General features: G+C 51.5%; 1 protein-coding gene across 9 annotated transcripts in view; it reads left to right on the top strand.

The window, feature by feature from the left end:
* Nucleotides 1-22,066, top strand: part of HERC1 (HECT and RLD domain containing E3 ubiquitin protein ligase family member 1) — a 2,101,515-nt gene that overhangs the window by 337,294 nt on the left and 1,742,155 nt on the right. For 6 of the 9 annotated variants that reach the window (XM_086959398.1, XM_086959394.1, XM_086959401.1 and 3 more), the window contains exon 23: nucleotides 4,966-5,290. In XM_086959398.1, the coding sequence (XP_086815524.1) occupies nucleotides 4,966-5,290 (325 nt within the window). The remainder of the gene's footprint in view (nucleotides 1-4,965; nucleotides 5,291-22,066) is intronic. The other 3 variants (XM_086959402.1, XM_086959399.1, XM_086959397.1) reach the window with 1 other exon arrangement.

Genomic DNA, 22,066 nt, shown 5'->3' with positions numbered 1-22,066 from the left:
GTTCTGCCATTGCTCACTCAGGGAGACTTCCTCGCAACCCTAGACTTAAAAGACGCATACTTCCACATACCAATACATCCTGCACACAGGAAGTATCTCAGGTTTACCATACAAAATCAGCACTACCAGTTCAAGGTACTACCTTTCGGGTGACAACAGCCCCCAGGGTGTTTACCAAGTGCCTAGCGACTGTAGCGGCGCACCTGAGGAGGAAACATGTCCACGTCTACCCCTATCTGGACGACTTGCTTATCCAAGCAAAGTCAGTCCAGCAATGTGCCAGCCACATGTCCCGCACTATTCACCTCCTGCAGAGCCTCGGATTCTCATTAAACTACGCAAAGTCTCATCTCCAACCAGCTCACGTACAACAGTACATAGGAGCGACTATAGACACTCTGGTAGCAAAGGCACAGCCAAATTCAGCAAGAATCAACAGTATTCAATTACTGATTCAGAAATTCAGACCCCAACACTCGCTCCCAGCACGGGTGTTTATGCAGTTGACAGGCATGATGGCCTCCTGCATCTTCATAGTCCCTCACGCGAGACTACACATACGTCCGCTTCAGGAGTGCTTAGCACGGCAGTGGAACCAGGCTCAAGGACAATTGAAAGACCTAGTGTTGGTGACCGGTTGCGCATACCACTCTCTGCATTGGTGGAACCCACAAAACCTTTGCAGGGGACGACCGATCCAAGAGCCTGTACCACAAATAGTGCTGACGACGGACGCATCTCTCCTGGGCTGGGGAGCGCATGTCCTCCATTACACAGTACAGGGACTATGGACGACACAGCAAAAGAAGATGCACATCAACCTGTTGGAACTGATTGCAATCTTCATGGCAATGAAGGCGTTCAAGGTACATTTGTGCAACAAAGTCGTGTTGATCCGGACGGACAACATGACTGCTATTAATTAATTAATTGTGGGTTTGTAATGCGCTAGAATCGACTCCCGAAGGAGTATCTCTGCGCAGTAGACCGCTGGGGAACCCGTCCTGGCTTTCCCTGTGAGATGGTCCCTACTGGGTATCTCCAAGGTGAAACCAGGCATCCCCGGCGTATGTGGGGGCCGTTGTGGAGATGAGGCAAGCTAATGCCCAGAGTTGCCGAGTGTGATCCCTGGTTAGAGTAGGCACAGAGGTGAGAATTATCGAGTCCGCTGACCCTGGTCCATGACCCTGCCGCCTCGGGAATTGAACCCTTGTCCCAAGCCGTCCTTTGCTCTCGGGTATGCCACCTCTAACCAGTGAGCCATGTACTACATACAAAAGCAGGGAGGGACACACTCTCCACAGTTGTCACATCTAGCGCAAAGCATGTGGAAGTGGGCCATTCAGAGGAACATATTCCTCAGGGCAGAACACCTCCCAGGCAGGGGCAACCAGATGGCGGATCTGCTCAGCAGACACAGCCACCAGATGCACGAGTGGGAGATACATCCCTCAGTGCTACAACCGTACTTCCAGCAGTGGGGTCACTCAGAGATAGACCTGTTCGCCACAAGGGAAAACGCAAAATGCCAAAGCTTCGCCGCCAGGTTTCCACATCTGCAGTCTCAGGGAAATGCGATATGGATGAACTGGTCAGGCAGGTTTGCGTACGCTTTTCCCCCAGCCCCGCTCATACCACTTGTGGCACGCAAACTGCGACAACACTCCATGACACTCATCCTAGTTGCTCCAACGTGGGTGAGGCAACCATGGTACACCACGTTCCTAGAACTTTCCGTGGTGCCTCATCAAAGGCTGCGATTAACACCCAGTCTTTTAACGCAGAGCCATGGAGACATTCAGCACCCAGATCCGCAACAGTTGAACCTTGCGATCTGGCTCCTGAAGTCATAGAGTTTGGTTACCTGAACTTGCCTCCTGACTGTATGGATATTATCAAAGAGGCAAGAAGACCTACAACCAGAGCATGCTATGCGGCGAAGTGGAAACAATTTGTCATCTATTCTACCAATAATGACATAAATCCGCTAGATGCTGCTACTCAAAACATCATATGTTACCTGTTACATTTACATAGATGCACTCTAGCCTACAGTTCCATACGTATACATTTAGCTGCGGTGGCAGCTTATCTTCAGAACAGGCAACACCTTTCACTCTTCAGAGTACCTGCTATTAAAGATTTTATGGAGGGACTCAAACGAGTGATTCCTCCAAGACACCCACCTTCACCTGTCTGGAACCTCAACGTGGTTCTAACCAGACTGATGGGCCCACCTTTTGAACCTCTACACTCGTGTGGGATTCAATTCCTAATGTGGAAAGTGACTTTCTTAGTGCCGATTACATCACTTAGGCGAGTTAGTGAGCTACAAGCCCTAACTATTCAGGAGCCATTCATGCAAATAGGGTAGTGCTACGTGCAAACCCTAAATTTATACCAAAGGTGGTATCCCAGTTTCACATCAATCAGACTATCGAACTGCCAGTGTTCTTCCCAAATCCACATTCAGTGGCAGAAAGAGCTCTACATACCCTGGATGTTAAAAGAGCTCTCCTGTACTATATAGACAGAACAAAACATTTCAGGAAAACTAAACAACTGTTTGTTGCCTTTTCACCACAGCACAAAGGCAACCCCATTTCAAAATCCGGTATAGCCAGATGGATTGTTAAGTGCATACAAATTTATCAGAAAGCTAAACGCACATAAACAGTTCCCCCAAGGGCGCATTCCACACGCAAGTTAGGGGCATCCATGGCTTTCCTGGGAAACATTCCTGTAGAAGACATATGTAGAGCAGCCACATGGACTACCATACATACATTTACCAAACACTACTGCATAGATGTACACTCCAAACAGCAAGCAGCTGTAGGACAGGCTGTACTCAAGACTCTTTTTCAGGCTGCTGCAGCTGGCACGGGCAACCACCGCTAAGAGGGAGACTGCTATACATTCTATGCACAGATATGAATTCAGCAGCCCACATGCCTCGAACGGAATATGCTACTTACCAGTATGCATCTGTTCTTGGCATGTAGGGCTGCTGACATTCATATCGCCCTCCCTCCTCCACGGTGCCTGTCGCAGCTGTAGCACTCAGAATTATTCTATAGCATGGACATCACTTACTGTATCATACTCCATCCCTGCCACAATGGCGAAAAACAATCTGAGGATGGAGAGGATGCCCATGCGCACTGTAGTCCGGGGGAGGAGCCACCTATCTTGTGATACTTCGAAGACTCTTCCAGGACAACAATGTGCAATCATCCGGACCCAACACTAGGCGGCTATCTATGCACAGATATGAATGTCAGCAGCCCTACATGCCAAAAACAGATGCATACTGGTAAGTAGCATATTCCTTGCTCTCTTCTCCAGTTACAGCTCTCTGGCCTTGCCTTCACTTCAGTATGTTTACTTCTAGCTGCAGTGGCCGCCTAGCTCCAAAACAGGCAACACTTATCTTTGTTTAAACTGCCTAAGTTATTGTGGAAGGCCTTAATAGTAATTCCACCCAGACCTCCACCTGCATCCACATAGAATCTCAATATTTTTCTCACCAAACTTATGGGTGCTTTACAGTCTATGCAAAACTTGTGTATCGACAGCCACACATGCCTCGAACGGATTATATTACTTACCCTGTAAGCATCTGCTCTTGGCATGCAGTGCTGTAGATCCACATGTGTTACAGCAAGCAAATGATGGATGGAATACTGACACTGCAAACATTTTCCCCCTGTAAAAAGATCTGGGTTAAATCCATTGTTCTATTGCCTACTACGCCACCCCAGTTTGGATCCAGCCATATGCAAACCAGTCTTGACCCTGTGCCCCATGGGAACAGTCCAGAATGAACTACCAGGCCAGGTCCTCCCTGGACCGGAAACAAGCATCCTGGGACCGGTTTCAGGGTATGTCACCCTTCATCAGCCAGGCTAGCTTGAATCCAGTGGCACATTGAGCAAGGGACCCACGTCTGGGCATACCCATCCCATTTAAGGCAAAAAGTGTTACAGCAAACAAAAAAATGATGGACGGAATGCTGACAAGGAAAACATTCTCCCACAGTCAAAAGATCGGGGTTAAATCCATCGTTCTTTTACCCACTATTCCACCCCAGTTTGGACTTAGCCATATGCAAATCAGTCTTGACCCTGTGCCCCATGGGAACAGTCCAGACCGTACTGCCAGGCCAGGTCCTCCCTGGACCGGAAACAAGCATCCTGGTACCGGTTTCAGGGTATGTCACATGTGCCCACCCTCCTGTCTGGACACCTGTGGCAGTTGCAGTTCTTTTGACCTTTTCATGGGCACAGACATCTCTTTACTGAAGCTTAGTTACACCCCATTCTCCCCCGCTTGCAAGAAAACAATCTAACAGTGGAGTTGATGCCCATGCGCATTATCACCACGAGGAGGAGTCAATTGACCCCATAACTCAATAGTCTTCATCAAAGAAAATCAACTTGCACACATCCGGTCCCAACACTAGATGGCAGGAGTATGTGAATCTACAGCACTACATGCCAAGAACAGATGCTCACAGGGTAAGTAACATCATTCTTTCAATTTCATTTTATTATTTCTGAAGAGGATTCAGGAAATGTGCTGAATTTGTCGAAACCTCCATAAATTAACATTGTTACCTGAAGTGTTAGTCGGTATTATGTAGGAATTGAAGAGACACAAATCCCCACCCCAAACCTGAAAGCAAAATATTAACTACTTTTTTACAGTGTCCAAGGAGTGAGTATTCTCAAAACAAAAGTGTGTTGATGTTTTGTGTGGATACTGAATCATAAACTACATATCTCAAAGCATCCATTATATAAATCGTTTTCTAGTTAATAGTATGATGGTTGTACATAATCTTTTCCAAAATCAAGCCTTTCCCACTCTTCTTCAACAGTGTCATGACATGTCGGTGAAGTGAATATCTCTGTTTTTAATACAGCATTGTTTAAGATCTCGTTTTTGTGTTGCATATTACAGAAATCTTTCAATGTTTCCTATCAGCACGTGAAGTAGCTCGCAGCTGGGACCGAGATCGAATGAACATTGTGTCTATCACTGGAACTGGATTGGGGACAAGAGATAGTGAAACACCTGTACCACTCCAGGAGGAGCGAAGAGACAGCATTGATGTTGCAGATTGTCAAGATGTTTACACCTCTGTGTGTAACTCGGTCATCCATCGGTGTGCTTTGCTGGTTTTAGGAGTAACCCCGGTCATTGAACAGCTTCAAAAACCAAAGGAAGGCGTGCTGCAACAGCAACCTCCAGTGAGAGCTAATGAAGGAATTGGATATATGACAAGGTGGGCAATCATGTGACAAATGTACTGTGATCTACAACATATGGAAACAATAATTTTCTTCTCTGAAATAACCTACTCTTTAGTTCTTTGCACCTCATGATACGAAGGGTTGAAGAACTCCATGGCCATCAAGGTCTCAAGCCCAGTAGACTGGTGGCTAGGTCCAAACTGAGGTGGCATGGTGCACAAAATAATGATGAGGTGGATGCAGCCCTGAGTAATTACCAGTGGCTGGTATTAATTCAAGAATTCTATCCATCACTTTTTTTAATACTTTAGTGTGCCGCCCCAAGTGTAACAGGTACGTGGGTCCTGGGCTCACTCCTCTACTTGAACCAAGATATACATGGCTGATGATCCCTAATAGAGGCAAAAGCTGTCCTGGGTTGTTTGTATTCCAGTTCAGGGAAAACTGACCTGGCACTTCAGACTGTACTGCTTTCATTAGAGTGGGGTCAAGATTGAAGAATTGCATATGGCTGGGTCTAACTGAGGTGGCATGGTAAGCGTAAAAATGATGGTCTTGGATGGGGCCTGAGTGATTGCCAGTGACTGAAATTAATTGAAGCATTCCATCCATCACATTGTTGTTGAAGTTGATGCCCTAAGTGCGACAAGTAACCTATACCTGGCTGATGAGCCTTAATTAGGGTCAAACCGATCCTGCGTTGCTTGTGTTCCAGTTCAAGGAGGAACTGGCTTGTCAGTTCAGACTGGACTGCTCCCATGGGAAACATCCATTAGAAATGCACTACCTTTACAACGCGGCTGTTACAATGCCGCCATTACAACGCATGCCACTACAAAGCATGCCATTACAACGCATTATAAGGTAAGTAATGGGGATTTTTTAAGTCTTACGGTGGGATGGGAATAGTCCACTATCCAACACTTACCCTACCCGTTGAACTCACTGGAGTGGGAATAGTCGTTTTTACCCCTACACTATCCTACACTTACCCTACTGTTGCCCTAAAAGTATTATGCATTGTAATGGTAAGCGTTGTAAAGGAGTCCGTTGTAATGTAGTATCTGAAAGAGACACGTTAGTGATAGATTCCTTACCTTAGAATATCCCCAGGCGTCAGACTGGATCCGGAAATTTTTGCGTAGCAATACCCCTGCGCGCTGGTAGGCGTCGTCTGCGGCTCCGCGTCCGTCGTCGGCGTCGTGAGCGCCGGGATGACGTCATCGGAGTATATAGACGGCGCCCATGCGCGCTGACGTCAGTTCTTCTTTTTTCCGCGCCAGCTAGCGCAGATCCGGAAGAAGCTCTACCCCCAGTCACTTTTTGACTGAAATCTTTTTTGATCTTTTTGATCCTCTACTTAGTCGATTCTCGACTATCGGTGCCAGGGATGCCCGGGTTCAAGCCTTGCTCGAAGTGCGGCCGACTCATGTCGGTCACGGACCCCCATCGCCGGTGCCTGAAGTGCTTAGGCCTCGACCACGACGATCGAACCTGTGACGACTGCCGGGCCCTGACGTCGAAGGCTAGGCGGGAGCGGTCCCGCAAGCGTCTCGAGCTGAGGCAGTCGGCCCCGCGCCGCTCCAGGTCCCGGTCCCGGTCCCACGGGAGGTCGAGGGACAGGTCGCGAGGTCGGAGTCATCGACGTTCCGGGAGTGGTCACCGATCGTCTGGTTCCAAGTCCTCAGGTAAGAGGCATGAGAGGTCGGAGCGACACCATCGGTCCTCCGACCCGCCCCGTCGCTCGCACGATGCGACCGGGGATTCGGGCGACACCGCCCACGCGGCTCCGCGGGAGTCGCAAGCGTCGCCGCCTGCCCCACACCTTCGGGTCCCTGGGCACGGCGCGTCGCAGGAGGAGGTCGAGAGGTACCTCATGGCCATGAGGGCCCTCCCTCCTCAGTCGGTTCCCGTGGCGCCTTCGGGCCGATCGGCTCCGTCTGGAGGTCCTTCCGGGTCGGGCGCTTCGGCCCCGACGACGTCGGGTGCTTCGGCCCCGGCGCCGCTGGCGACTTCGGTCCCGGCGCCGCGCGACCTCGCTGGATCCGGCTCCGGATCCGGGACCTCGCCGGTCGACCCTACGACCTCACCGGCGACGTCCCTTCAGGTGTCGTCCCCGGCAGCCGTAGTGGTTGCCGACCCCAATGCTTCCTACGGTCCGCCTCAGGCGTCGGAGGGGCGCCGCTGGGCGCCGATTCCGACGACCTTCGGAGAATTCTATCTCCACGAGGAGGCCCTGGCTGTTGATCCTGGTCTCCAGGAGCCGGGTGACGAGGAGCAGTGGGAGGGGTCCGAGGACCCTCTGGCACGTGATTGCCAGTCTCATCAGGACTGGACATATGAGCTTGGGGAGGCCAGTGGTATTGACACATCGCCAGACACTGGATTTACGTCGCCCCCGACTGTGGCTTCGGAGGCGGGTTCTGCTTACAGTGTAGTGTTGACGAAGGCAGCTAAGGCCCTACACCTTGAGCTCCCCGTCGCGGCCGTGAGGACTAATCTCCTCACTGAGGTACTCAAACAGCAGTCCGGCTCCGCGGAGCCCCTTCTGCCGTTCAATGAGGCCTTGTGTGACGTTCTGCTGGGCACTTGGTCCAAGCCCGCCACAGGTCCCCCTGTGGATAGGAACGTGGCCAGACGCTACCGCCCGGCACCGGGCGACCCTTGCTTTTTGTCCACCCACCCCACCCCCGAGAGCCTGGTCATCCAGGCCTCCAACTCCCAGTCCGCATTCCCGTCGGCCCCGCCCGACAGGGAATCCAAGAGATTTGAGCAGTTCGGGAAGAAGGTCTTCTCGTCTGTGAGCCTAGGGCTCCGGTCAGTGAACACCAACTGTCTCTTGGGCCGCTACACCCACACTCTGTGGGACACGGTTGCGGAGGTGCTGCCACAATGCTCTGAGGAGGTCAGGGCTAAACTCAGCCAAACCCTTGCGGACGGCCGAGATGCGGCACGCTTTTCCATCCGGTGTGGGCTGGATACCACGGACTCACTGGGCAGGGCGATGGCAACGACGGTGGCGGTTCGACGCCACGCCTGGTTGAGGTCCGCCAATTTCTCGGCCGATGTCCAGGCCACTCTCCTGGACATGCCGTTTGATGGCCGTCGCCTCTTCGGCGAGAAGGCAGACCATGCGCTGGAACGTTTTAAGGACTCCAGGGCCACGGCCAAGTCCTTGGGCCTTGCGGCCCCACGCCAGCAATCGGGTGCCTTTCGCTCCTTTCGTGGCCACGGAAGGGGCGCCCCACCACGGACCGTCAGCCACGCGCCGCAGAATGTTCAGCAACGCGGTGGCGGCCGTGGGAACCGCCGTGGCGGTGGTCGGGGCCAGCGGCGAGGCCAGTCCACACCTCCCTCAGCAGCCCCCGCCTCAAAACCTTCCTAGTCCGAGCTTTCAGGCCCATGTGACGCCTGTGGGAGGCAGGGTTCGCCATCACCTCTCCCACTGGCATACAGTCACTTCGGACAGGTGGGTGCTGCAAATTGTCCGAAGGGGTTTCTCCCTCCCCTTCGAGTCTTCCCCTCCATCCATGCCACCTCAATACCACCGTGTGTCGGGGGATCACTTGCAACTTCTGCAAGAGGAGGTTTCGGCCCTCTTGGCCAAGAGGGCCATCGAGCGCGTTCCTGGGCCAGAAGTAGGACGTGGCTGTTACTCCCACTACTTTCTGGTACCCAAGAAGGGCAAAGGGGGCCTACGCCCTATCTTGGACCTACGGAACGTCAACGGCTTCCTCCGGACGGAGAAGTTCAAGATGCTCACTTTGGCTCAGGTCCTGGCTGCCCTGGACCCAGGAGACTGGATGGTAGCGTTGGACTTGCAGGACGCCTATTTCCACATCCCCGTCCTGCCGGCCCACCGGCGTTACCTGCGGTTCACGGTAGGCCAAGAGCATTTTCAGTTTACCGTGCTCCCCTTCGGCCTTACCAGCGCCCCACGGGTGTTCACGAAGGTGATGGCGGTGGTCGCAGCCCATCTGCGCAGGCAGGGGGTATCAGTCTTCCCCTACCTCGACGACTGGTTGTTGAAGGCGGGCTCGCCCCAGACAGTCGTCAGCCACCTCCAGACTACGGCCGACCTCCTGCACTTGCTGGGGTTCTCCATCAATGTGCCGAAGTCACACCTGTGTCCCTCTCAGAAGCTCCTCTTCATCGGAGCGGTTCTCGACTCGGCGCAGTTTCGGGTTTACCCACCCGAGCAGCGGGTTCGGGATATTCAGGCTCTGATTCCTATCTTCGGGCCGTTATCCCGGGTCTCGGTCAGGTTGACGCTGCGGCTTCTGGGACTGATGGCCTCCTGCATCCTTCTGGTGCGTCACGCCAGGTGGCGGATGCGGGCTCTGCAGTGGGACCTGAAGTTTCAGTGGGCCCAGCATCAGGGCAACCTGTCCGATCATGTCCTGATCTCGGAGGGCACTGCGAAGCAACTGCAGTGGTGGCTCACGGACCGCGACTGGGTCAGTGGCAGACCCCTCTCTCTACCCCAGCCGGAGCACGTAGTTGTGACGGACGCGTCCCTCCAGGGCTGGGGAGGCCACATGGGAGAGGCGGAGATCAGAGGCCTCTGGTCTCCGGCGGAGTCCCGGCTCCACATCAACCTTCTGGAGCTGCGGGCGATTCGTCTTGCACTGAAGGCATTCCTCCCCTCTGTCAGGGGGAGCGTGGTGCAAGTGTTCACCGACAACACCACCGCCATGTGGTACTGCAACAAACAGGGCGGTGTGGGGTCGTGGACCCTTTGCCAGGAGGCTCTGCGCCTCTGGCAGTGGCTGGAACATCAGGGCGTGACTCTGGTGGTTCAACACCTGGCAGGTTCTCTGAATGCCAGGGCGGACGAACTCAGCCGCCGGTGCATGATGGATCACGAATGGCGTCTGAACTCGGACGTGGCGCAAGGTCTCTTTCGACAGTGGGGAGAGCCTTGGTTAGATCTATTCGCCACAGAAGAGAACGCGCAATGTCAGCAGTTCTGCGCGTTGGAGTTTCCAAGGCGGCACTCGCTCGGAGACGCTTTTCGTCGCGAGTGGAGCTGCGGCCTGTTGTACGCCTTTCCGCCTATACCACTTCTGCCCAGAGTGCTGAAGAAGATCAGGCGCGACCGGGCCCAAGTTATCCTTGTGGCTCCGGACTGGGCTCGAAGATACTGGTATCCCGAGCTACTCAGCATGTCAGTCGATCCCCCGATTCGTCTGCCTCTTCGGGAGGACCTTCTGTCGCAGCAGCAGGGGACGGTCCTGCACCCGAACCTGTCCAGTCTCCACCTACAAGCTTGGAGATTGAGCGGCGGCAGTTGAGGCCATTTGACTTGCCTCCCGAAGTCTGTGACATCATTCTGGCAGCCAGGCGTCCCTCCACAAAGTCGGTATACGCCTGCCGGTGGAATAGATTTGTGGCATGGTGCACAGCAAAGGCTGTGGATCCCCTCTCTGCACCCCTTTCGGAAGTGCTGCTCTTTCTTCTTTCCCTTGCCCAGCAGGGCTCTGCTCTGGGCACTCTTAAAGGGTACCTTTCTGCTCTTTCTGCCTTCTTGAGGCTACCAGATCAGCCTTCTTTGTTCAAGTCCCCTATAGTGAGTAGATTTCTGAAGGGCATCACACACATGTTCCCTCCTGTTCCCTTCGTGATGCCCCAGTGGGACTTGAACCTTGTTCTCACCTATCTGATGTGGCTCCCTTTGAGCCACTTCATAACTGTCCTCTTCGTCTCCTTACGCTGAAGACGGCCTTCCTGGTTGCCATCACCTCTGCCAGGAGGGTGAGTGAGCTCCAGGCTCTTTCTTCTTCTCCGCCTTTCCTGTCTGTTCATCCTGATAAGGTGGTGTTGCGTACACGACCTTCCTTTCTGCCCAAGGTTGTCACGGCCTTCCACATCGGGCAGTCCATCACCTTGCCCACCTTCTTTCCGCCTCCGCATCCCTCGAAAGAGGAAGAGAGGCTCCACCGTCTGGATCCAAAACGTGCGCTCTCCTACTACCTGGACCGCACTCGCCAATTCCGGGTGGATGACCAACTCTTCGTTGGTTACGTGGGCGCGAAGAAGGGAAAGGCTGTACACAAGAGGACCATCTCCAGGTGGATCATCTTGTGCATCCAAGCATGCTACTCCATGGCGAGGAAGGAGCCCCCGGCTGGATTGCGGGCTCACTCCACTCGGGCCACGGCAACGACAACTGCCCTGGGCCGCGGTGTCCCCCTGCAGGACATCTGTCAGGCAGCCACGTGGGCCTCGCTGCACACGTTCGCAAGACACTACTGCCTGGACAGTCAAGTCCGGAGGGATGGCTTCTTTGGCCGTTCCGTCCTCCAGGACTTTCTGGTGTGATATTGGTTCGCAGACCCACCACCGGGGTTGGTATTGCTGGGGTATCTATTCTAAGGTAAGGAATCTATCACTAACGTGTCTCTTTCAGATGCACAAGTTACTACTTGTGTAACGATATATCTGTAAGAGACATTAGTTAGTGATAGATTCCTTACCGCCCTCCCATCCTCCCCGTTCTGCGAACCGATATTTAGGGTTAAGGTCATCCCCTTTCAGGGCCCTAGTTTCAATGGCACCAGTGTTAGTTCTATCATGGCTCTGCGTATCTGGTGCGGAAAAGCTGTGTCATCAGAACTGACGTCAGCGCGCATGGGCGCCGTCTATATACTCCGATGACGTCATCCCGGCGCTCACGACGCCGACGACGGACGCGGAGCTGCAGACGACGCCTACCAGCGCGCAGGGGTATTGCTACGCAAAAATTTCCGGATCCAGTCTGACGCCTGGGGATATTCTAAGGTAAGGAATCTATCACTAACTAATGTCTCTTACAGATATATCGTTACACAAGTAGTAACTTGTGCTTCTAAAAATGCGTTGTGATAGCATGCGTTGTAAAATCATACGTTGTAATGTATGATGTGATGTAAAAACCGTGTTGTAAAAGCATGCATTGTAAATGTTTGCGTTGTAACGTGTCCTATTCGCTCCCATTTGAGCAGGGTTGGGATGGATTTGCATATGGGTGGGCTAAAACTGAGGCGGCATGATGAGCAAAAAACGATGGATTGAGATGCAGCTCCTATCGGTTGCCCGTGGCGGAGATTAATTCAAGTGTACCATCCATCACCTTATTTTTGTTACTCTTAAATCCCAGCATACACTGTAGTGATAATCGTCCTTGGTTAACATTTCTGCTTTGTGGAGGGAAGATCTGAAATAGTAGGTCTCATTACATATTTGTCCCACAGATTGATGTCTGCGGTTTTGTTCTGTTTCTGTTCATCGTTATGTTGCAGCCCATTTTCTGAAACGAAGTATTATCTTTACTACCTTGTTCTCAATGGGATTTTTCTCTACCCTGCTGAAACCCCCCCCTAACAAGGCCTTTTAACAACTCTTTCTGTCAGCCAGGAATTATAATATATCTGGTTGTTGTGGCAGCCGTTGCCTTGACTGCCTTCTCTGTGCTTTTAAGAAACGCCTTTTTTAGGACTCTTACAGACAACTTTAGCTGGTATTGTCAACAACTTATTGTGAACAGTGCAACTCATAGAGTGGACTTTGAGTCAGCCCCTTGCTCATGATTGGATGGTTTTCATATCTGTCTTAGTTCCTTGCTATTTATTCAGTGGCTTTCTACTCTTATCTTGTTTTTATTCATCTCCTGAAGTCATATCCTTTTGTCTAGACGAGTTGTATTCTCCGACTGCATGTGGGAGTTTTGTTTCTATTTTATTTTGGATTTTTTTTTTTTGATAGTGCAACCAAGCATTGACAAATCTATTAATTCGACAGTCTCTTTTGAAAGGTCAGACCTACTGACTCTGCTAGTACTTGTTGGGTCTCGTAGGTGTTAGCCGCGCGAAAGTGTAGTATCGCCAGAGACCTATTGTCAGCGAGTCTTCTTTCCAGGAGAGGGGAAAGGAGCTGGCCGCGCGCTCGGAATTGAGCGGGCCACGCGCACGCGAACGCGCTCGCTGTGGCCAGCTCCTGTCTCCTCTCCTGGAAAGCTCCAACACGACACACGCATGCGCATGCACAGAGACACACACACACGAGCGCCCATGCACGCACGCACACATACATACAGAGAACCCCTCCCACCCCCGCCATCGCACACATACACGCGCACACACAGACACACGCGCCCACACATCCCCCTCACACCCCACTCACCAGGTTCTTCTTGCGTGTGCCTCGGCAGCCAGCGGGTCATTCTGGGCAACAGGCGGGGGCTGTGGGGCACGGGAGCCCGCTAGCTGAGACACAAATCTTCCGGCGGGCACAGGAGCGCGGCGGGGTAGGCTTCCGTCTGCTTCCTGTATTTGTCAAAGGTTGCCTGGCTTCCTGTTGAAGCCGGGCTGCGGCGGTGAGTTTGCTTGTTGTTTGTTTCTTGTTTTTTGTTGTAATTTCTTTAAATAGAGGCATTAAAAACGTTATACCCTGCAAACTAGGGGCACAGACGTGCCAGTTAACCAAGTAGGTACCGCTTCCCTGCATGAGCCTATTTCCAGTTTTCTGAGGATTCGTTTTAGGAGAATTTTCCTTTTTGTGCCAAGGGTACTGGAGAAACAGAAGATGTGGGCCAGTGACTCTTGATTATATCCACAGAGTTGGCAAGTTGGATTTTGCGACTGCTGTTTCCAGAAGGGAATAAGATGTCTGGTCTCCATGTTGCCGAAATGAAAGAACTAATAACTTGAGCTGGTGCTTTAATACCATCGAAAAATGCGCTCCCATGAACTCCTGGGGGTGTAAGTTGTGGCCAGGCGTGTCACCTTCACACAAATATGTTCTTATCTATTTGGCGAGATGAGATCCGAGTTGACCTATTTATTGCTTAATTAAATGCAGATTTTCAAATGCTTGTTTTAACAACTGCATTTTAAAATTCCATTCTTCATAGCTTTTACGGTGGGGACGATTTCTCGATTGACACCTCCGAATTCTACCGTGTAGTTCATTTACCTTCAAATTTGGCAACTGTGAATCCGTGCCTGAGGTGCATCATCAGAGCTGTGTGAATAATAACAGCTGTGAGCCTGTGCGTGAGGTGCATCATCAGAGCTGTGTGAATAATAACAGCTGTGAGCCCGTGCCTGAGGTGCATCATCAGAGCTGTGTGCGTGCCTGAGGTGCATCATCATCGCTGTGTTAATAACTGTGTCAGCCCCGTGCGTGAGGTGCATCATCTGAGCTGTGTAAATAATAACAGCTGTGAGCCCGTGCCTAAGGTGCATCATTAGAGCTGTGTGAATAATAACAGCTGTGAGCCCGTGCCTGAGGTGCATCATCAGAGCTGTGTGAATAATAACTGCGTCAGCCCCGTGCGTGAGGTGCATCATCAGAGCCTGGTGAATAATAACTGTGTCAGCCCCGTGCCTGAGGTGCATAATCAGAGCTGTGTGAATTATAACAGCTGTGAGGCCATGCCTGAGTTGCATCATCAGAGCTGTGTGAATAATAACTGTGTCTGCCCCGTGCGTGAGGTGCATCATCAGAGCTGTGTGAATAATAACAGCTGTGAGCCCGTGCCTGAGGTGCATCATCAGAGCTGTTTGAAAAATACCAGCTGTGAGCCTGTGTGTGAGGTGCATCATCAGAGCTGTGTGAATAATAACAGCTGTGAGCCCCGTGCCTGAGGTGCATCATCAGAGCTGTGTGACTAATAACTGTGTCAGCCCCGTGCCTGAGGTGCATCATCAGAGCTGTGTCAATAATAACAGCTGTGAGCCCCGTGCTGAGGTGCATCATCAGAGCTGTGTGAATAATAACTGCGTCAGCCCCGTGCCTGAGGTGCATCATAAGGGCTGTGTGAATAATAACAGCTGTAAGCCCCATGCCTGAGGTGCATCATCAGAGCTGTGTGAATAATAACTGCCGGCAGCCCCGTGCTGAGGTGCCTCATCAGAGCTGTATGTATAATAACTGCGTCATCCCAGTGCTGAGGTGCATCATCAGAGCTGTGTGAATAATACCTGCGTCAGCCGAGTGCTCAGGTGCATCATCAGAGCTGTGCGAATAATAACAGCTGTGAGCCCGTGCCTGAGGTGCATCATCAGAGCTGTGTGAATACTAACTGCGTCAGACCCGTGCGTGAGGTCCATAATCAGAGCTGTGTGAATAATAACAGCTGTGAGCCCGTGCCTGAGGTGCATCATCAGAGCTGTGTGAATAATAACTGCGTCAGCCCCGTGCGTGAGGTGCATCATCAGAGCTGTGTGAATAATAACAGCTGTGAGCAACAGCATACTCTTGCACACACTCTCACTGCTCACCAATTCAAAGTTTGCTAAAAATGTTATGCAACGCATTGTCATACACAATGCCAATTACTCAAACTTTAATGCTGCGAGACCTATTGCATTGTAAATGCTTGTTTTTTGTTGGTTGCTAATTGCACTTCAGCTTACCCACTGCCCTAGATGGGAGAGGGAAGCAGACAATGCTCCATCTAGTTTGTCAAAGGAAATTACTGGATACCAGTCAAAGTACTTCGGAGTTTTTAATAGACAGCTTCAAAATATGTATGGTGTTAATTTTTCATAGAGAAGCTACTCTTTCTATTTAGGATTTCCGGCATCCCGAACAAGGGACGAGATATTTATTGTTTTTAAATTTAAGGAAGGTAAAACCATGATGGATAACTCGAAATAAAAGTATGCAACATTTTCTAATCACATCCACGGTCCCTCTTCCACATCAAGTACCTAGCATTTAAAAATGTGTACAATATTAACACTAACTGCGCATTGATCTATTGAGTGTCCTAACTGGCAGTACATCTCTTATATTATTGTTCTGATTGCCAAAATGATCACAAACTGTAAAACTCCATCCCTCCGTGCATAAGTGCATTCACATGGCATTCACTTTTTCTTATCATTCGTATAGTATGTCATGCAAGCGGAGTGTGGTTACTGATTTCTTCTGTAGGTACACGTTTATAATTGTGTGTAGTAATTTTGTGTGGTTTTAATTTCAAATGCCTTGTATGTGCCTGGGTCTCCCAGCATGAGTATTCTATAAAGAGTTGAATGTTAGCATACACCATCACTTTGGTCCCTTTGCGATCCATATGTGATCGTGAGTAGACTTGCATGTTAATAAAAATGTTGTACCAAGGAGTGAATCATACTTTCTGAGCAAGCATTATTTACAATCTAATGTGGTAAATGTGGTAGGAGAATCTCGGGGTGGACAATCACCTAGCTGTTTAAAGTTTTCAAAAAAAGGTGCAATGCTAAACAATATTGCGTCTACAACAATGTGTTTATGAAAATAAACTCTTGCTCTACGTTAAATGGGTAGTTGTCGGATCAGTGTTTAGTACATGGGACTGCTTACGCCGGGGTAAAGACAGCTTTCTTTATACACTGGAATCTTGTGCAACCAAAAAATACCTATTCTTTCTGGTTTTCGGGATCCCTCCATATAGTAGTTACAAATTTTTTTTGCATGCATGATCATTCACATAGGTATACATGATATGTTTTGCAGTGACAAAGTGATTATCATATTATACCAAGGTAGATATGTATGTCTAACATGAATATCAGAAATAACTGAAGAGTCCTTAAATGACTTGGCTCTAAAAAGAAAGTTACACAATTATCGATTCCGACAGAGGGAACCGAAACACATCCGAACCCAATGGCGGAAAAAAACAATCTGGGGATGGAGTCGATGCCCATGCACACTGTAGTCCAGGGGAGGAGCCACCTATCTCGTGATACTTCGAAGACTCTTCCAGGACAACAATGTGCAATCATCCGGACCCAACACTAGGCGGCGATCTATGCACAGATATGAATTCAGCAGCCCACATGCCTCGAACATTAGATTACATTTATTCTTAGTCCACTTAAAAGGCATTTACTTGAGACCAAAAGGTCTTTAGGACTCGCGTCGGTATTGTCTATCGTTCGGGTTTGTTTGTTCATCGGCTCCGAACCATTGCTGCCCTTCCGCGTGCTTTCGGCGCGGACGGGCCTACACGACGCTCCAGACTACTTCATCATGGAAGGAAGTCCATTTAAGAGGTGCCCAGTGTGTGCCTCGAAGTACCCGCACATCGACGTGCACCCAGTGTGCAATAAGTGCTTGTCACCGGACCAGGACGAGGCCAAGTGTATGGCCTGCTCCAAGTTCCGGTCGAAGAAGACTCTCAAGCTACGCCGGGCCGCAAGACTGCAGGCCCAGAGTTCGGCACCCCCTCCAGCGAACATCTTCGAGGAGGATGTTGACGACGACTCCATCCAGAATGTCTCGGAATCTAACCCGGCGTCGGAGGTCGAGGAAAACTACGACGCGGAAGACGAGGAGTTCGAGGAAGTCGTCGAGGAGGTAGGGGACGACGACGGGTCCATTGCCACCGTAGAGGATAGCTCGGAGGAGGAGCTTCCTCAGACTGACTCCGGGGCCATCCGCCATTATGAGGCCCAGGTCGAGGGATCGCCTTCGGGCCTTACCCAAGACCTCGTTACCCGTCCCACAGCTCCGCCTTCCGGCCCGGCCACGGACATTGGTGCGGCACCACTCCCGGTGCAGAAACCGAAAGTGAAACCATCGGTGTCGACGCCACCCGTATCGAAACCGAAAGCGCAAGTCGCACTGGTTGGGTCGAAGACTTCGGAGGCCCCGGCGCCGAAGAAATTCAAGATGGCCGTCGAGCTCAAGAGCCACGCCAAAATGGCTGATCCGAAGACTACGGTTTCGAAGCCAAAGGCGAAGACGCCCGACGCGGCTGCGTCGGCGCCGAAGTTGGTCGACGCTCTGAAGAGTCGCGTCGACACCAAGAAGGTCGATGACCATAAGAAGGCCCCAAAGAAGCGGCAGGACGACCCCAAGTCTCTGGCTGCACCGCTTCCACTTGACAAGGCAAAGGGGGGAGCTGCGTCGGCTCCGAAGACTGCGGCCTTGGTTGCCGACCCGAACCCAGCGTCGGAAGATTCTCTCGAGCCGGTCCGTCCCTCCGCCTCGTTCACCAAGAAGGTCTCGGAGTCCCTTCAGCGTATTCGAGAGGGGGCCGCGGCGGTCGAGCCAAAAAACACTGTGCCGCCCAAGCCTCTACAGAAACCGGCAAAGGCGCAGACGCCGATTCTCTTCACGTTGCCGCCGAAGACGGCGCCGAAGGCTTTCACTGCGTAACCTGGGGCCGGAGTGCCCTTGAAGTTGACTTCGATGCCAAAGGCATCGTTGGTGGTTCCAAGCCCGCGCCACCAACCACTGGCGGAGGAGGAGCGTCGAGAGGTGATCATCGACGCCAACACAGGCAAGCTCTCTCTCCTTAAACGGAAGATCACCCCAGAGCCGGCTTTGGAGCACTTCCACATCCCACTTAAAAAGAAGTTGGACTCTGCAGGTACATCTGCCCCTATGGAGCCTGCATCTCCACAAAGTCAGGAACTCTCACCCACTCATTCTAATGTTGGGGAGGGTGATGGAGACGATGAGGATGAGTATGCTTATCCAGTCTACTCAGACCCAGAGGATGTGACGGAGCCATGGTCTGCCGGGGGCGACCCTGGGGACCCTCATTCGGGACAGGAGCCGCAGCTTTTTGCTGCAAAGACTTCCCCAACAGAAGACTCTGCGGCCTTCAACGCCCTAATTGAAAGAGCTGCAGCCAATCATGACGTAGACCTCCATGCAGACCCAGTGGACGTCGATTTTCTTTTTGACACCTTTTCAGTGGCTGAAAAGACTGTTAAGACATTGCCAATGCTCAAAGGAGTGTTAAAACATGCGCCAGAGGTTTTCAAGGAGCCCACCCGGGCAAGAGTCATTAATCCTCGTATTGACAAGAAGTACAAGGCAGCGCCCACTGATCCAACATATATCAAAGGACAGTTGCCACTAGACTCTTTGGTTGTCTCCAACGCACGCAAACGAGCCAACTCACAGACTACGGGTGATGCTCCTCCCCCAGACAAGGAATCAAAAGTGTTTGAGGCTTCGGGGAAACGTATTGCTGCGCAGGCAGCCAATATGTGGCGCATATCCAACACGCAGGCGCTACTTGCACGCTACGACAGGGCACACTATGACACTCTAGAGACCCTTCTACAGCACTTACCAGATCAGTATAAGGAGGCAGCTGAAATGTTGATTCAGGAGGGGAAGCTTATCACCAATGCTTCAATTAAGTGTGCTCTAGATGTGGCTGATACCGCCTCACGAGCAATAAACACTAGCGTTCTACTGCGCCGACATGCATGGCTCAGAATATTAGGCTTTAAACCAGACATTCAAACTACGATCCTAAACCAAACTGTCAATCCAGACCACCTGTTTGGCCCAGAAGTGGATGCCACCCTCGAAAAAATTAAAAAAGACACTGACACTGCTAAATCTATGGGTGCCCTGCAGTCCCAGCAGTTTCGGGGTGGTTCCTTTCGCCGCTCCAATAACAGAGGCACCTCAAGGGGTCAAGCGTCACAATCCACGCAATTCTATAAGAGCAACACCCAATCCTCATATACCAACAAGGGTCGGGGTGGATACCGTGGCAACAACGTCAAAGGCAGAGGACGTGGAAATAACAGCTCCAGGTCCTCCACCGCCAGCAAACAGTGACGCCTTGTCACTGCCCCCCGACCACGCAACACCGGTCGGCGGGAGACTCCAGCAGTTCCTGCCCGTGTGGAAGTCCATCACCACGGACAGGTGGGTCAGATCTCTTATCCAATACAGTTATTGTCTGGAGCTCACATCCACTCCACCCAACATACCTCCAAAAAGCCGTCCTATGTCCGGCGAGCACTTGCACTTGTTGCAGCAGGAAGTCAACGCCATGCTGCAAAAAGGGGCAATAGAGCTCGTTCCACTGCAAGAAAGGGGTACAGGGGTTTACTCCCTGTACTTTCTAATTCCAAAGAAGGACGGATCCCTCCGGCCCATCCTAGACCTCAGACCTCTCAACTTGTACATTCTGTCAGAACATTTCCATATGCTCACGCTGCAGCAGGTTCTCCCACTGCTTCGGCAAGGGGACTTCCTGGCGACTCTGGATCTCAAGGATGCATACTTTCACATTCCCCTGCATCCATCACACAGAAAGTACCTAAGGTTCACCATTCAAAACCAGCACTACCAGTTCAAGGTTCTGCCTTTTGGGGTCACCAAAGCGCCCAGGGTCTTCACGAAGTGCCTAGCGACGGTGGCGGCGCATCTAAGACGTCAGAACATCCACATCTACCCCTATCTGGACGACTGGCTCATTCAAGCAAAGTCGGACCAGCAGTGCGCCGACCACGTGTCCCACACCATTCACCTTCTGCACGATCTGGGGTTCTCACTGAATTACCCAAAATCCCATCTCCAGCCCGCCCACATACGGCAGTATCTGGGTGCGACCATAAACACTCTGGCGGCCACTGCGCAGCGAATTCAGTGAGAGTCGCCAGCATTCAGTCGCTGATCCAAAGATTCAGACCTCAGCACTCGCTTCCAGCAAGAGTGTTCATGTAGTTGATAGGCATGATGGCCTCCTGCATCTCCATTGTCCCGCACGCGAGACTACATATGCGTCCGCTTCAGGGGTGCTTAGCACGTCAGTGGACTCAGGCTCACGGGCAATTGAAAGACCTAGTGTTGGTGAGCGGTCGGGCATACAACTCTCTGCATTGGTGGAATCCACAAAACCTTTGCAAGGGCCGACCGTTCCAGGAGCCTGTGCCACAGATTATCCTGACGACGGACGCTTCTCTCCAGGGTTGGGGAGCGCATGTACTCCATTACACAGTGCAGGGACTATGGACACTACAGCAAAAGAAGATGCACATCAATGTGCTAGAACTGATGGCGATCTTCATGGCCTTAAAGGCGTTCAAAGTACATCTGTGCAACAAGGTCGTGTTGATCCGGACGGACAACATGACGGCCATGTACTACATTCAGAAACAGGGAGGAACACACTCTCCGCAGCTGTCTCATCTGGCTCAGAGCATGTGGAAGTGGGCCATTCAGAGGAACATCTTCCTCATGGCAGAACACCTCCCAGGCAAAGACAATCAGATGGCGGACCTGCTCAGCAGGCACAGCCACCAGATGCACGAGTGGGAGATACATCCATCAGTACTCCAGCCGTACTTTCAAAGATGGGGTCATCCAGAGATAGACCTGTTCGCCACAAGGAAGAACGCAAAATGCCAAAGCTTCGCCGCCAGGTTCCCACACCCGCAATCGCAGGGCAATGCGATATGGATGAACTGGTCAGGCAAATTTGCGTACGCTTTTTCCCCAGCACCCCTGATACCCCTGGTGGCACGCAAGCTCAGGCAACACTCAATGACTCTCATCCTGGTTGCTCCGACGTGGGCTCGCCAACCATGGTACACCACGTTTCTGGAACTTTCCGTGGTACCGCATCAAAGGCTTCATCTCATACCCAGCCTTCTGACGCAGAGCCATGGTGACATTCAGCACCCGGATCCGCGACAGCTCAACCTGGCGATCTGGCTCCTGAGGTCCTAGAGTTTGGCTACCTTAACCTTCCTCCCAATTGCATGGACATCATTCGGGAGGCAAGAAAGCCCACTACCAGAGCATGTTATGCGGCCAAATGGAAGCGGTTTGTCATTTATTGCGCAAACCACAACATTAATCCACTAGATGCTTCCATTCAGAACATCATCTGTTACCTGTTCCATCTGTACCAGTGTAATTTTGCATATACTTCCATCCGCATTCACCTGTCTGCGATGGCCGCATACCTCCAGAATAGACAGCACCTTTCACTTTTCAAAGTGCCTGCTATCAAAGCTTTTCTGGAAGGACTCAAACGGGTCATTCCACCACGGACACCACCAGCTCCAGAATGG

Source organism: Lissotriton vulgaris, chromosome 2_2 (genome assembly GCF_964263255.1).
Source record: "Lissotriton vulgaris chromosome 2_2, aLisVul1.2, whole genome shotgun sequence".
NCBI classification, from domain to species: domain Eukaryota; kingdom Metazoa; phylum Chordata; class Amphibia; order Caudata; family Salamandridae; genus Lissotriton; species Lissotriton vulgaris.
Note: the sequence above shows the minus strand (reverse complement) of the source record. Positions and strands in the feature narration are given on the sequence as shown.